The sequence below is a fragment of the Pelobates fuscus genome, chromosome 2 (genome assembly GCF_036172605.1).
Source record: "Pelobates fuscus isolate aPelFus1 chromosome 2, aPelFus1.pri, whole genome shotgun sequence".
Classification (NCBI taxonomy): domain Eukaryota; kingdom Metazoa; phylum Chordata; class Amphibia; order Anura; family Pelobatidae; genus Pelobates; species Pelobates fuscus.
Genome location: NC_086318.1, coordinates 162,513,273 through 162,529,474, shown reverse-complemented (window position 1 = coordinate 162,529,474; position 16,202 = coordinate 162,513,273). Strand labels below are relative to the sequence as shown.

Sequence of the window (16,202 nt, the reverse complement as noted above, 5' to 3'; positions counted from 1 at the left end):
TTACTTATGCATTTGTTCACTGTCAGTATATCTATAAACAACTTGTAAAAACTGCTGCCCTTTCAAACTTACGCTTTTTAACCCCGTCGAGACTTTCTGTAGCTGTGAAATCACAGACTTTCCAATGCAGCTCAACGAGAAGTCTTTGCAAGTAGGTGCTCTGAGCAATTGCATTCCTCGAGTTTAGCTCCACTGAACTAACCAAATCAAGAAGTAGCAGGACTTCTCTGCTTGAAAGCCAGGGGCTGTAACCAGGATAATTTATGTAAGTGGCAATTTCTATTGAATAATGCACTTTTTACAAAGTGAAAAAGAGTACACACTTCATGCATTAAGCACTTCAACATACTAAGTGTGTTAGTGTTCCAGGGTGTCCCCTGTAAGGAAATAGTTCTGATAACAACAGCAATTCCTTTCAATATGATATAATAGTTGATTAATGACTGACATCTGTACCTTTTTCATTTAATGGTACAAATAACAAAGATTTCCATTCTACACAAGGCATAAGATAATCATTTTAGTTTTTAAAGACCAATATTGCCATGTAGAAACCATTTGATTTCGCAGTAGGAATAATGCTTTCAACTTGCCAAATTTCCCTAAAGTGAAAAATTCACAATTCCCACTTGATAAAGCTGGCAAAATGTCTTGTTGAAATGCCAAGAATTACAAATCTGCATCTGTCACCATAGAGGCAGAACCATTGAGCTCATGTTTTGTCACTTGTTTAGTCAGAAAATCAATTCTGCACCATATTATAACAATTGTGCTGCCTTTAGTCTTCTTGAAAAGGGAAGATTGGGTTTGTAATATACATCACTTAAGAATGTGCAGTGTGTATTAAAGCTTAACTTCCACAATTTAATTCCCTTTACACTTATTTAAATTTATTTCCAGAGTACACTCATGTTTTATAATTTTATAAAAAAAGAGGAAACAAAATTGGAATAAAACTTCAAATATTGTTAATTAGACTACAACTGGGATGCTACTCTAGAACGTTTGATCTATATAAATATGCAAATAAACTATTTACATAAGTCTTGAAAAAAATTGTCTCTAGATGTATAGCACAGAATGATTTCAAATCAAATCTGAATTACACAATAACATAGATGGTAAAATCTTTATTTGTATGGCACATGTGAGTATATAGTAATTTCAGACACAACCAAAAGGGTTACTTTTTACACATAAAAACTGCTAAAGTAGCTCTGACATCAGAATTAGTATGTGCATTATCATATAGCATTTAATAAAAACTCTATACCGCCTGTTGATAATTCTTTACATTTTCAACACTGTTGTATTTTAGTTTAACTATCTATAAATAAAATAATTCTAATTAATTGAGTAATCAGACAGAGATTTTTAGCTATTTTACTGTTTCCTGCACATTGACCGTTTTGACTGTTTCCTGCATAATGAATAGAGGTTGACAGGATGCTAAGATTTCAGGAAGATTAATAAGTAACTCCAGGCACCATGACCACTTTAGTGATCATGGTACCAGGAGTCTGTAAGTGTAGAATTTTGCTCAGGGCCGGCCTTCAGCCTTTAGGCGCCCTGTTCGAAATATCTTTACAGCACCCCCCCACCCCCAGTCATCCCCATCATCCATGTATAGTGTGTGTGGGTGTAAAGGGAGGTAGTGTTTGTATAGGGGATTTATTAATATCCCCTATCTTGCAAGCTCAGACACTTGCAGTCTCAGAGCTTTCCCGTGGCAATCCACAGCAACGCCCTGATTGGCCGAGCTGGGAAGACAGCTACTTATGATCTGCAGCCAACAGAAGTGCAGGTCAGAGGTACCATACTAAGTATGTCATATGATACTGTGAGTTGTTTTACTTTAGAGATGTGGATTTTCCTTCTTTACCTTGACTTCTTTGGAAAAAAAATCTCATAGTAATGCGCTGTTAATCCATTTATCATTGAGCTTCACAGCAACAAAAAACCATCACAGTACTATCTGGTGTGTACCAGTTTATAACAGAACTCCACAACAATAAAACTCACAGTAATGTGCCTATTAAAGTATCATTGAGCTCCCCAATAATAAAACAGACTGGTGTGCATTTTTGTATACCAGAGCTCCACTGCAATAAATCTCACTATAATATGATGTAATGTGTGTTGTCTGTGTGTGTGATAAGCTTGATGGCTGTGTGTGATATTTATCTATATGTTGGCTACTTGTAATATTTGTAATAGGTATATTAACTGTGTGTGATATATGTTTGTATTGGCTGTGAGACATTTGTGCTGGGTTTATTGGCTGTGTGTGATGGATATTTAATTCAGATAAAAATGTGCATGTAGGTCAGACAATGACAAACACACACAGGTACAGGTGGACTGTCACATACATATAGCCACACAGACAGTCACACCCACAGTTACAGGCAGATTACCTAGTACTATAAAATGGCTTCATATTCATTGGCAATTATAAAACCATACAGAGCATTTACTGAATATAATTATTTCCATACGTTGTTTTTTACTTCAAAACAAAAAGAAGATATTACTTTGTTGAGCAGGTGTATTTTGAGTTTTCATATAACATTAGTGGAAGTTACACAAACTCACTCTCCTACTTAACAATAACCAAGAACATGTTTTTTTTTTTTGTCCATCCACTTCTTACCCTTTTCCTTATCTTTGCCAAGTGTGACTACAGTACTTCCTTCATTCTTCACCTTCCACAAAAAAATTCAAAATGCAGCTTCCAGTATCCCACTCAACATGCTCCAGTCTCTTCTTCAAAAGTCCAATAAAAATTGCCTGTGCTCTATTTTGAAATGGATTACCCCTTCGCTGCTCTCATGTTAAAAGGCTACATATCCACTCCATCACCTCTATATTCCTTACTAAAACGTCCCTTACCCAAACTCATATCCTTGTTTCAATTCATTATTTACTCTTAGCCTTTCCAAAGCACTGCCTTCTTACACTATTCATCTTTCTAATATTTTCACAAAATATGTGTAAGAAACCAATTTGTCACACCATTACCTAACCTCTTTCCATTATTCCAAGCCTCTCAGTAGTATAAACATCCCTAGCTTCCAAACTGCAATCTTGACCTTTGATAAACGTATGCTAGTCTCTCCTCCTATGTTTCCTAATAAGGCTGACCTATGTAAAGGGCATTGTATATAAAAATTGTTAACTCAATAATACATGGCTTACCATTACATGTCCTCCTAAAAATTTTAATTTTGCAATACACAGAGAATAATTAAATCAAATTTACCCTAAAAACTATAAATACTCAATTCAGAATGGCCAAGCACAGCATGCAAGGGCTTAGATGCTATTAAAAATCTGCTACCAGAATGGAATTGAATGACAGTTAATCCTACCACAAATAACTAATTACAATGCCAGTTGTGCAAGGATTAAATCATTTTCATAGTTGATTTATTATTACAGTGGATTGCAGCTTGCACTAATAGTAAAATAAGTTTGTATTATGATCATCATTTTTCATCTTCTTTTTAAAACATTTCAGGCAACTTTCTGCTTATTAATTACTTCCTTGCACATTAGAGCATAATGGGTAACATTAAGTGACTCAAATGCATTGATTCTGCTGCACTGGAGGGAGAACAAGCTCAATTCTTAATGACTTTTTACAGTGCTTGTTAGCCAGTTGAGTATGTTACTGCCAAACAATTATTTACATTTTTTCACCTAATTGTCCTCAGGCAGCAACAACTCCAGAAACCTATAATGTTTAATACATTTTCTTGCCTAAGTAGAATACATAATTAAATTATAAAATCAGCAGGGGGAAAAACAGAGACATTTTTTTTTTTTTTACCTTTTTCTATTTCCATGGTAAAATATACAACACAATTAAAAAAAACAGGGAGATAAATCAGTCTGCAACAAGAAGACATTTAACACCCAAGAGAAGTAACATATAATCATATAAAAAAAATCAGTTGGGGTGGTGTAGGGCATAATATAATTAAAAGCAATTGCAGCTTATAGACAGCTCAGTAAGGGTTTTTAATTATTAATTTATGAGTTTAAGAAATTGCTAAAATTATGTAAATAAAATACTAAGTTTGTTTGCCAAATAATCAGTTAGGTATATTTATTATCAATGACAATGACATTTCACCCACATATTTATTGTAATCATTCCGGTTAAATGAGACAAACTAACTAAATTCATAGCGGTCTCATAGAAGAATATTCAATTTTTTTATTCACTACTAAGCTAGAGGAAATTTTGTATAATTTCACAAAAAAGTAGACTATACAGAAGAGAAGAGAAGCTACCAGGCATCTAAATAAATGTGTTTATATAAAAGATGTGATACATATGCAAGGTATAGAGTAATACGATGTAATGAGGAAGATCGTACTGCAATAGTTCAAGCCAGGTGACATAAGACACGTGGAAACTGCTGTAGGGAAAATGAATTACATGGTAAGTTGATTTGTTCCACAATTTGCAGTTTATTTTTTAAAGTACTAATGAAAGGGAATAGTTGATATAAGTCAGGGATTATGTAATGTTTATACAACCTCAAACTTTTAAAAGGGTTTTGAAGACATTTGTTTCAACTTTCCAATGATATATACATGTGTTAAGGTTGTGTACACGAATGAAAGGGAGGAATAAACTTACATTTTTTAAATTATTTATATTTATATATATATACCCCCCCATGTTCCACATATATATATATATATATATATATATATATATATATATAGCTTTACCCACCTGTGTTAAAGACACATTGGAAGTAATATCTACACTGAAGTCTATTGAAGTACCAAGAGAGAGTATAGTACTGGCTGCAATCGATGTCAACAATGATCCAGCAACTGAAAGCCTTACCATCTCCGGTAAGATTTATTTATCAAGTGGATGATACACACATTGACTTCTTGGATCTATGCATTTATGTTGAAAGCAACAAATTGTGCTACACATTATATTCGACACCCACTGACCACAACACAATTCTCCATGCTACCAGTTACCATCCTCAAAACCTCAAAGACTCATTACCTGTTTCACAGTTTACCAGGGTATTGAGAAATAACTCTGACTCGAAAAATGCAGAGGCACATATAAAGACTATGTTTCATAAATTTTGAGGAACGAGGATACTCTAGATATACACTACAACAGGCATTATATAAGGCACCAAAATCAATTTCAGATCCTCCTGCCAAAACAGAACTCGGCAATAGATACATTTTTTCTGAAGCCTTACACCTGAAATCACGAGAGATGACAACAAAGGTCAGAGACAATCGGGATACATTGAGAAAGGACATCTCATTACCTACCCTGTTTCAACACATGCCAATTATGAATTATAGGAGGGGTAAGAACCTAAGAGATCACTTAGTGCACATGGATCAATATGCACTAATATGTAAAGATACCAATAAAAGTAATCTGTGAATGTTTTAGTTGCCTAAAGTGTACTACGTATAATAACATGAAAACAGGGAAATCTTTCTTCCACCCAAGGACTGGAAAGGAATATAAGATCAGGCACAGGATCACATGAACTACAATGCATGTGGTATATTGCATCATATGTCAATGTGGTCTTGTTTATATTGGAAAGACATCGAATGATCTGAGAGAACGCATGAGGGGGCACAGGTTGTCTATTAGACTGGCTCTTATGTGTGGTTTGGCAAATACCCCAGTAGCAAGACATTTTATAGAAGCAGGACATACCCTAACAGTACTACGATTTATGGGTATTGATCACATCCCCATATCATGGAGGGGGCAACCATGATAAGCATTTTGGATATACACATTGGGGACCACTTTATTGCTTCATTTCTATACGATACTTGTTTTCAATGTTGGAGACACAGTGACAGGGAATCCTTTACTTTTATTAATTTTTTTGTGAATATCTGTTTATTTTGACAATAGATCCTCCTGTCATCATTTTTGTGTCAGATATTAGTTACATAGTTACATAGCTGAAAAGAGACTTGTGTTCATCAAGTTCAGCCTCCCTACATATGTTTTTGCTGTTGACCCAAAAGAAGGCAACAAACTAGGAAAAAATGTCTTCTTGACCCCAAAATACCAGTCAGTTGACTCCTTGGATCAAGCAGCTTTTACCCCATTAATTAGAAATTATATCCCCGTATGTTATGTTTTTGCAAGTATTTATCCAAATGCAGTTTAAACACAATAGGTTAGTCCTCAATAGGTTAGTCCTCACAATAGGGTAGTCTTCAAACTAAAAGAAATCGGTCTAGATGAATATTCTTGTTCTTGGGTAGAACATTGGCTTAAGGATAGAGTACAGCGAGTTGTCATAAATGGTAAATTTTCAAGCTGGACAAAAGTGGTAAGTGGTGTCCCTCAGAGTTCTGTTTTGGGACCGCTTTTATTTATAAATGATCTTGAAATGGGCATTGAAAGCCATGTATAAGTCTTTGCAGATGACACAAAACTTTGTAAAGTGATAAAATATGAGCAGGATATTGCCTTGCTGCAGTTGGATTTGGATAGATTGGGGGACTGGGCACTAAAATGGCCGATGAAATTGAACGTAGAAAAATGCAAAGTTATGCACTTCGGGGTTAAGAATGCACAAGCAATTTACACCCTAAATGGTAGTGAACTAGGGATAACCACACACGAGAAGGATTTGGGAAATGTTATAGACAACAAATTAGGTAGCAATATGCAATGTCAATCTGCAGTTGCTAAGGCCAGTAAGGATTTGCCATGTATAAATAGGGGCATACATTCTCGAGAGGAAAATGTAATTTTGCCTCTTTATAAATCGCTGGTAAGACCACACCTTGAATATGCTGTGCAATTTTGGGCACCTGTTCTAAAGAAAGATATCATGGCACTAGAAAAAGTGCAAATACGAGCTACAAAATTGATAAAAGGAATGGAACATTTCAGTTATGGAGAAAGGTTAAAAAATTAAAATCTCTTCAGTTTGGAAAAACGGCGCCTGAGAGGGGATATGATAACATTATACAAATATATTTGGGGCCAGTACAAACCATTATCTGGAAATCTATTCACAAATAGGGCTATACATAGGACACAAGGTCACACATTTAAGCTTGAAGAAAGGAGATTTCATCTAAGGCAAATAAAAGGGTTTTTCTTTTACAGTAAGAGCAATAAGGATATGGAATTCATTGCCTCAAGAGGTGGTTTTATCAGAGTCTATACAGATGTTTAAACTGCAATTGGATAAATACTTGCAAAAACATAACATACAGGGATATAATTTCTAATTAGTGGGGTAATAGCTGCTTGATCCAAGGAGACATCTGACTGCTATTTTGGGGTCAAGAAGGAATTTTTTCCTAGTTTGTTGCAAAATTGGAAGCACTTCAGACTGGGTTTTTTGCCTTCTTTTGGATCAACAGCAAAAGCATATGTGAGGAAGGCTGAACTTGATGGACGCAAGTCTCTTTTCAGCTATGTAACTATGTAACTATGTAACTTCTCTAGGAAAAATGATCAATCAAACTCTTAATAGTTTTTCCTCCCTGCACCTTGGTAATCCGCCCTGACTCCTGCAACTGTCTAGAAACCTTTTTTTTTTTCCATACATGAAATACATCCTACTGTTACCTCCTTTGTCACTTCACCCCACTCCCTCTAGAATGAAAGTGTGTTTGAGCTGGGCATCTAAGTTATTTTGTTGCAAATACGTGTCTGTTCGTCCACCTATTTTACAGCACTGCAGAATTTGTTGGTGATTTATAAATAATATAAATAATATTAATAATTACAAGAATATAAGTATATTCTTGTTTAACCCATAATGCTGTTACATCGTTTTATGTCCTCTGGATTGTAATGGGTTTTAAAACTAAATGAAAATCTTGGAGTGCCGGCATTTTTGTAGATTTTTGTGAATTAGTGACTGGCATCGGGTATATATTTATTTTTTTCACTGTTGGAGTGCAAAAGTTTGCACTTGTTTATATATATATATATATATATATATATATATACACTAACCAGGTTTAGGTTGAGAAATATACACATATACACACATATAGATTTTAAGTCACATACTTTTCTTGCCTTTCATAACCAAAGTATGTAATTAAAAAAAAAATGGTTGCAGCATTCAGCTCCCTGCAGGGAAACAGTTGAAGATAAAAAGTGTAGAAAAAAGGAAGAAAAAAAAACCCAAAAAGGGATGTCTTATATAAAGACCGCCCAGAGGGTAAATACCCAGTCCAATCTCAACAGTAGTGTAGTTGCCAAAAAAATAAAAAAGCCTTTATTGAAATCTATTAAAAACCTGGGTTATCAGTGATGGACAGAATAATATAGGGAGAAATATGTATGGTAGGAACAGGGCTAGTCAGGAGCCTAATAGCCAAAAGGAACCCTCACAAAAAACGGAGAGGGGATAGAAGGCAATATGTACCCCCATACATAACTCAGGTAACAAAGCAGTAGGAGAGAACAGGGAAAGGGAGAAACACACACTCCCAACCAAACAGTAGTGCTATGCTAATACCCTATCTCCTATAAAACACCTTCGTGGGTGTTCTAATCTAAATGCTGTCATAACATCTGAATCCCCAGGTTACACACACATGCTAGAAAAACATAAATGAAAAAGGTGCTCAGAGCAAAGTGCTCAAAGAGTATTAAAAACACAGAAGAACCCGACGTACGTTTCGGCGTGACCACACGCCGTCCTCAGGGGTATCAGCTGATACAATTTCCAGGGTTACCCCCTTTTAACCAGTCCAGGTGACCTCTATACTCTGGAGGCTCGGCAGTGGGATACGGGAGTGTCTTTTCCTCCTCCCCCCCCCACTTTCCAGCCTTTTGAGTTTCCTTTTTCTTGTTATTGAAGATAAAAAGTGGTTGAGATTTAAAATGGAGGAGCATGACCCCTCCTCCTCAACTTTTTGGATTTTGCCCTCTTAACGCTATGTATTCAATTCTGATTCAATGACGTGTCCGAATCTGTTCAAAAACACAAACCTACAAATGTATGTATTTTGGAAACAATAATCACTTTAAAGATGTAAACATGTCTTGGAAATAAAAAAATATATATTGTTTAGGATAAACTTTTTTTACGTAGTCAGTAACAATTTTCCACATGTCTTGTTCTGTTCTATAGATTATCTGGATTTCAATTGCCATCTTCCATAGTAAGCACCGGATCCATTCTCACTCTCTGGTTTACTACAGATTTTGCTGTCAGTGCTCAAGGGTTTAAAGCAGTTTATGAAGGTAAGTTCATAAGTTGATTTTCTTGTAATTCTTTTAGGAGGACAAAACATATATATATATATATATATAGGAAACATGGGGGGATGGTTGCACTCACCTAAACATGCTTAAATGGGGTGCTGCTGGGGGCCATATTATACAATAAATACACAAGATCCAGCGCACTCTCCTATCTACTAAACAGCAACTTCAATGTTGACAGATTTTATTAGTTTGTAAAAGTTTTTTTTAAAAACACCTAATCTAGGCAAAAAAATGGGGATTTAGTTACATTATATGATCATACATTGCATAAGCCTGCCACAACGTCAATGTACCCCATCTTTGGCAGGTCCTACTCTCACAGTCTAATGTCTGCTCTTATGAGATTAACCACTTACTTGGGAAAAAATTCCATCTGAGGCTCTCTGCAGTACAAGGCTAAATAGGGACCTGAGATGAGGCACCTGTAACAGGGAGGGGTGCAGAACCAAGGAGTTGGCTAGACTCCCAAATATATATAGGAAACATGGGGGGATGGTTGCACTCACCTAAACATGCTTAAATGGGGTGCTGCTGGGGGCCATATTATACAATAAATACACAAGATCCAGCGCACTCTCCTATCTACTAAACAGCAACTTCAATGTTGACAGATTTTATTAGTTTGTAAAAGTTTTTTTTAAAAACACCTAATCTAGGCAAAAAAATGGGGATTTAGTTACATTATATGATCATACATTGCATAAGCCTGCCACAACGTCAACGTTTGCTGTCAGTGCTCAAGGGTTTAAAGCAGTTTATGAAGGTAAGTTCATAAGTTGATTTTCTTGTAATTCTTTTAGGAGGACAAAACATATATATATATATATATATATATATATATATATATATGTTTACACAAATATCTCAGCCATGTACTTTCAGAGACACTTCATCTTCAAGATCAAAACCACTGTCATGCTTATAAGCCCCACAACATTGAAACTGCAGTCCATGGCTGGTTTCTGGTCAATTATTCCTTTGGCTCAAGGCCCATGCTTTGGTTTAAAATGTATATATATATATATATATATATATATATATATATATATATATATATATGTTTAAATGTGTCCATTTTTAAGAGTATCTGTAGAAATGCAGTATTTAGTCTGAAAGACATTGCTATCACTTCTATCATTTATCACATAATTAGCAATGTATGAACCATAAAGTAAAATCATTAGAATTAATAGTTTGTAAATACTTTATTATGTGGTTATTATACAATTAAATCATGTGTACCATGTCCTTTAGAATACTAAATGGTCTATTAAACCCTGCATTTCTTCATTTGCATTTCATCATTTTTACTCTTGTATTGGCGATATTCTCTTACATGTTGATTAAGATGAATTCAAATTTCAATGTTTGCCAAAAGATTTCACATGGTCATCAACCAATTTAGTTGTTTCTAGGTTCACAGTTGTCTATGCAGAGTTAGACTGTTAAATTATATTTCTTAAAAAAAACCTATAAGCATAATGCTTTCATTGTTGTCAGTAAAATTGACTTAGACTTTATGAATATTGAATTTATATACTATGTGATGCTTGCTAGCCAAAATGTGGTTTAGTGAATAATGCCATTTTTCTATATTTACAGGGTTATTTACAGTGAGAATTGTTGGGTATTTAAAGTTAAATTTAGACCAAAAAAGTCAAATTGAATATTTTGGCCTTAAATTTGAAATTAATTTGAAATTAATTTGAAATTAACTTTGAGTTCCCAACATGTCTCATTTTACCAAATAACCCTATTAATTTTTATAAGTTCACATTTTTTATGATTTCTGTATAATTAATTATGAACCAATTACATATTGACGTGTTCTCTGCTTAAGCAAGATGTTCTTAGTTTGGGTTATTTCATTGATGGGGTTATTTACTAAAGTGAGAAAATGCAAACTAAAAACATAGTTGACTTTGAAATTAACTATGTTGGTCTTTAGTGGTTGGAACAGGCGTATTATTTTCAGCATATCTGATGCAACTGTCCACAATAAGGTATTAACTTTTATATCATAGCTTTCCTCACTGCAAAGCCTGAGTCTGATAATGGAAAAAGTATAATAAAGGTATTCTGCAAAATTAATTTAACAGTAATTATTACTCTTGAATAATAGATTGCTGGTATACTTTTGCAATTCAAGAATGGGTAGCCAACCTAATGTACTGTATATCAGACTTGTGCATTCAGTTTCAGACAAATTGTGATTCATCAGAATTTAAGGCAATTAGCGAGTTGTCTGATATTTGCATATCAGAAATGCACTATGGATGTAACACAAAGCAAATGAAATGGGCAATGGATGAGCCATTTCATAGTTTTTTGTGATTCAGAGTTATGTTTGTGGCACCAAAAGAACAGATAAAATGTGTATCTTGTAATACCTTTTTTATTGAACTAACAGATTTTTTTAGTGACAAGTCAGTTAGTCAAAATCTTTCTGTTAGTCCAATAAAAAAGGTATTACAAGATACAAATTTTATCTGTTTTTTACATCTACATCACTGGCCAAATAAGGCTATAATCTCTACTTGAGCACCAAAAAAATATATATATTGACATACTTTGCAGTTCACTAATAGGTGTACCGTTGCACCATTTTAAATATGAATAAGTAATATTTATACATTAAGCAGTACACTAACAGGTACATTTTTGCGCAATTCTGGTTCATCAGAACCATTTTCCCAAAACTACTGCATGGGTGAAATTTGTTCAAACAGAAACATCATTTGGACAATTATTTTTTTTTTTCCCAGATGAAGTTGATGCAGGCAACCCATTTTTTTTTTCCGTGCACAAGTCTAATACATCTATTTTGGGTCATTGTTAAAAATGACTAAAACCTGCTGACTTAACCAAATAAACATCTTAAAAATGGAATAGGATAATAGGACAGACAGACAGACAGACGTGCATTGCAGGTGGATTAACAGTGAGATGGGGCAATATCATGACATTTCCTTTCCTCTTGAGCTTAACACCCTTCCTCTCTACCCATGAATAGCATGTTGCATATGTTCTCTAGGATAGCATAGCAGAAAGAAGCACATGCTGCACCTAATTGCCAGATATCCAATTTGATTCCACCATGCTACCTAAGTAATAGAGGTGTGTGCAGTACAGATGTTCTCCAGCATCCACTCCCCCCTGGTTTGCCCTGTGGAGCAGTAGTGAACCTTCTTTTTATATCAGCTGACATTGGCCCCCAAAGCTCCCCTTCCCAAGTAATTTCTATGGACAGATTTAATATTTTCTGTCTTAATAAAATATTCTCACATTTGAACTTCTTTTTGAACAAATTCCCAGACTTTATATGTTCTGCAGATAGCAATGTCCAGAAAATGAAGTGGCACCTTAATCAGGCTGTTCTAATAACTTGAATATGACTTTTTGAAAGTTCTAGCTAAATCTGTATCTCTGCACAGAAAAGCATGTCTTTATGGGTTGTGAAGTGGCGTTTAGATGTTGCAGTTCAGTTGCTAGTTTTTACCTAGAAAATCTGTTTGCTGAACTACAACTCCCATAAATGTTTGCTATGCTTAAACAAAATTGTATTATTTTTAGAAATCAAAAAAGGTATTAGAAAGCAAGCTCTTATATAGTACAAATAAAGAATTATATATTTTTTTTTTAGAAAGAATGATGTGAGACAAGGGAAGCAAGATACACTGATGCAAAACATTTTTTATTTTGTATAATTTTGAAATATATAAAAAAAAAGCATGCAAAAAATACATATTACAATTTTCGAAAAAAATAAAAATACATAATGTTCTTAAAAGGCAAGTTGATAACTGGAATAACCATTTAAGTAAACTCTTTAACAGCTTGAACTATAGATGACTATTAAATTGCATAATATGTATATATACATGCTCTCAGTTATGTACTTGGCGTGTTCATTTAAGAAATATACTGTATTAACTAGTGAAATACAGCAGTTCACAACTGCTTTTCTGTTCTATAGTTAGGTTGAATAAGTACGCAATATGTCATGGCTGGGTATGTAATTAGGAGGGAATAAAGGCTCAGCTTGACTCTCAGTGATAGTGCCAACTACTTAAACAAATGAGATACAAGTGTAATTATTTCCTCTTGTCTATACATCCCTAAAGTGTATTTTACACGTTAACATGTAGAGAAACCAGTAAGACATCAATTTTATTTTTTTTCTAAATTTAATCTGCAGGGAATAGTGACACACAATGCTTTTGTCATTAGACTCTTTGTAGCTAATAGTCTTGCATGTATTAGTTTGGAATTTTTTGTCTACAGCACATTTAGCTATAAAGTACTGTCATGTATGCTCATTTACAGCAATCATTTTCTCTAACCTAAGAGAAATTGCTTTCGACAAACACCAGTAAATATGTATTCTAGTAAAAAAAATACATATATATTACACTTTCATTTAAGATACTGCAGATATTTCAAACATATTTAATTCTATTTTTGTAAGAGTATGTGTGTAATTTAAAATAATGGGGTCCTTTTAAAAAAAAAAGTGTATTGACATGTCATCAAATATGTTGACAGCATGTATTAAACCATGTGGCTAAATGCCTAAGTTAGATCACAAAATCAATGTTGTCGACAAAATGTCTTGGCATATAACATAATCAATTTTGTTGACAAATTGACTCAAGGTATCTGACCATATTGATTTTATTTATGAAGTGCTTCAGACAGGTTATTGAACAAATCATGCTCATTAAGAAGAGAAAATGTCATTTTAAAAACAGTATCAGATTGGTGTTAAGTAACTTCAATTAAAAAGTGGACTGCAAAAGGAAAATGTCCCAAAAAAATAATTCAATTTGTGCTTTTTTGATTTTGCTATTATTTTAACTTTAGTGTGCGTGTTATAATTGACGACTAACTTTTACGATTCATAATTTCTTTTTTATATATTCATTGTTGCCTTATTATTGTATTTGCCTTTCATTTTACTACTGTAAACTGTATTTTTTTTATATATATTTTCATTCTTTAAACAATACTCTAAACAAAAAACAGTGTTTTCATTAAACACTGGGTTTGGCCAGAGTAACCCTTTTGAGGTTGTCTACCCTTAAATAAACAAATGCTAAAACCCTGAGTCCAAGTTCTCCATTCATCCTGATCCTCCTTGACTGACATCACTATGACTCGCTGGAGGGGGGAGGTCAGGGAGGATGGACTGAGGGCAAAATAGGGGGGGGGGGCAGGGAGAAGGGGTTCCATGCTGCCAATTTTGTGCACTATCAACTTTGGCCAGCCTGGAACTTTGCTCTGTGATGGCTAATGATGCAGCCAGTGGGAGAATTACACCTCTGGCTTCTAAGGGGTTAATGCTTTATTTGCATCATTTTAATGCAAAATGCTCCACATGAAGTCTCCAGGCACACTGACCATGTAAAGTCAATGAAGGGGCTATGGTGCTTTGAGTATCTCTTTAAATGCTCATTTCTCTACTATTCTGGTTATATGAAAAAAATGGCTGTTTGACAGAGACCAATAGTAGCCCAAGAAAGGGACAGAGGAGAACATAAAAGTTAGAGGCAAAGAGAAGATGGAAATGGCTGAGAAAAAAATATGAAGACTTAGAACCCCATAAAAGGTATTAGCAGTAGAAAGAGGGAAGTGCTCATGCCATTGAACAGAACACTAGTGAGACCTCACTTGGAGTATTGTACTCAGTACTGGAGACCGTATCTCCAGAAGGATATTGATACTTTAGAGAGAGTTCAGAGATGGGCTACTAAACTGGTTCATGGATTGCATTGTAAAACTTACAAGGAAAGGTTAAATGAACTTAATATGCATAGCTTGGAGGAAAGACGAGACAGGGGGGATATGATAGAAACATTTAAATACATAAAGGGGATTCAACACAGTAAAGGAGGAGACTATATTTAAAAGAAGAAAAACTACCACAACAAGAGGCCATAGTCTTAAATTAGAGGGGGAAAGGTTTAAAAATAATATCAGGAAGTATTACTTTACTGAGAGGTTAGTGGATGCATGGAATAGCCTTCCAGCTGAAGTGGTAGAGGTTAACACAGTAAAAAAGTTTAAGCATGCATGGGATAGGTAAAAAGCTATCCTAACTATAAGATAAGGCTAGGGACTAATGAAAGTATTTAGAAAATTGGGCAGACTAGATGGGCCGAATGGTTCTTATTTGCCATCACATTCTATGTTTCTATGTTACAACTGCCTGCTACCATTCCTGCTAATATACTGCTGACATTATTATATTGCCTTTTTCTATTTTTGCCATAGATACTGCAGCCAATACCTCTTTAACTTTTATTAACACTGCAAGGTATACTGTTGTCCAATTATGCTAATTATTCTGCTTCCTACTAATGGAAAAAGTAGTTCTATTTCACCTATTCATATTTGGAAAATTGAAAACATAATTAATCCCTTAAGGACACAGGACATGTGTGACATGTCATGGTCCCCTTTTATTCCAGAAGTTTGGTCCTTAAGGGGTTAAAGGTATCTAAAAGGAATCGGTACCTCCCCTTGAGTTTTTAAAGGTACAGCCATAAATTACTACTGCAGTTGTATTGCACATTTGGGTTCTCTGTTTCAAAGTCATAACAAAGGTCAATAGTCAGTGTAGGACGCACCGAAGAGGTTTGCCTTGACGTGGCAGGTGGGCATTCCCGCTCATGGCCATTAGAGTAACTAAATATATTTGTTTAAATATGCATAAGGATTTGGGAAGAGCACAGGTAACTTTTTTCTAAAAAAAACATAAAGATTGATCATGCTAAAGTCCCCATACTCTTGTATGGGAACAGTACCTCACAACCATATTGACTCAAGTGCTTAATTTGCCTCAAAAGTCTTTTAATTTATTAATGGTTTATTGTGGGCTGGTAATCCCGCAATAGGTCCAGACATGGTACAGTAAATTCTTAAT

General features: G+C 34.6%; 1 protein-coding gene across 1 annotated transcript in view; it reads left to right on the top strand.

The window, feature by feature from the left end:
* Positions 1 to 16,202, top strand: part of CSMD1 (CUB and Sushi multiple domains 1) — a 1,854,468-nt gene that overhangs the window by 539,666 nt on the left and 1,298,600 nt on the right. The window contains exon 3 of the mRNA XM_063441118.1: positions 9,141 to 9,253. Coding sequence (XP_063297188.1) covers positions 9,141 to 9,253 — 113 coding nt within the window. The remainder of the gene's footprint in view (positions 1 to 9,140; positions 9,254 to 16,202) is intronic.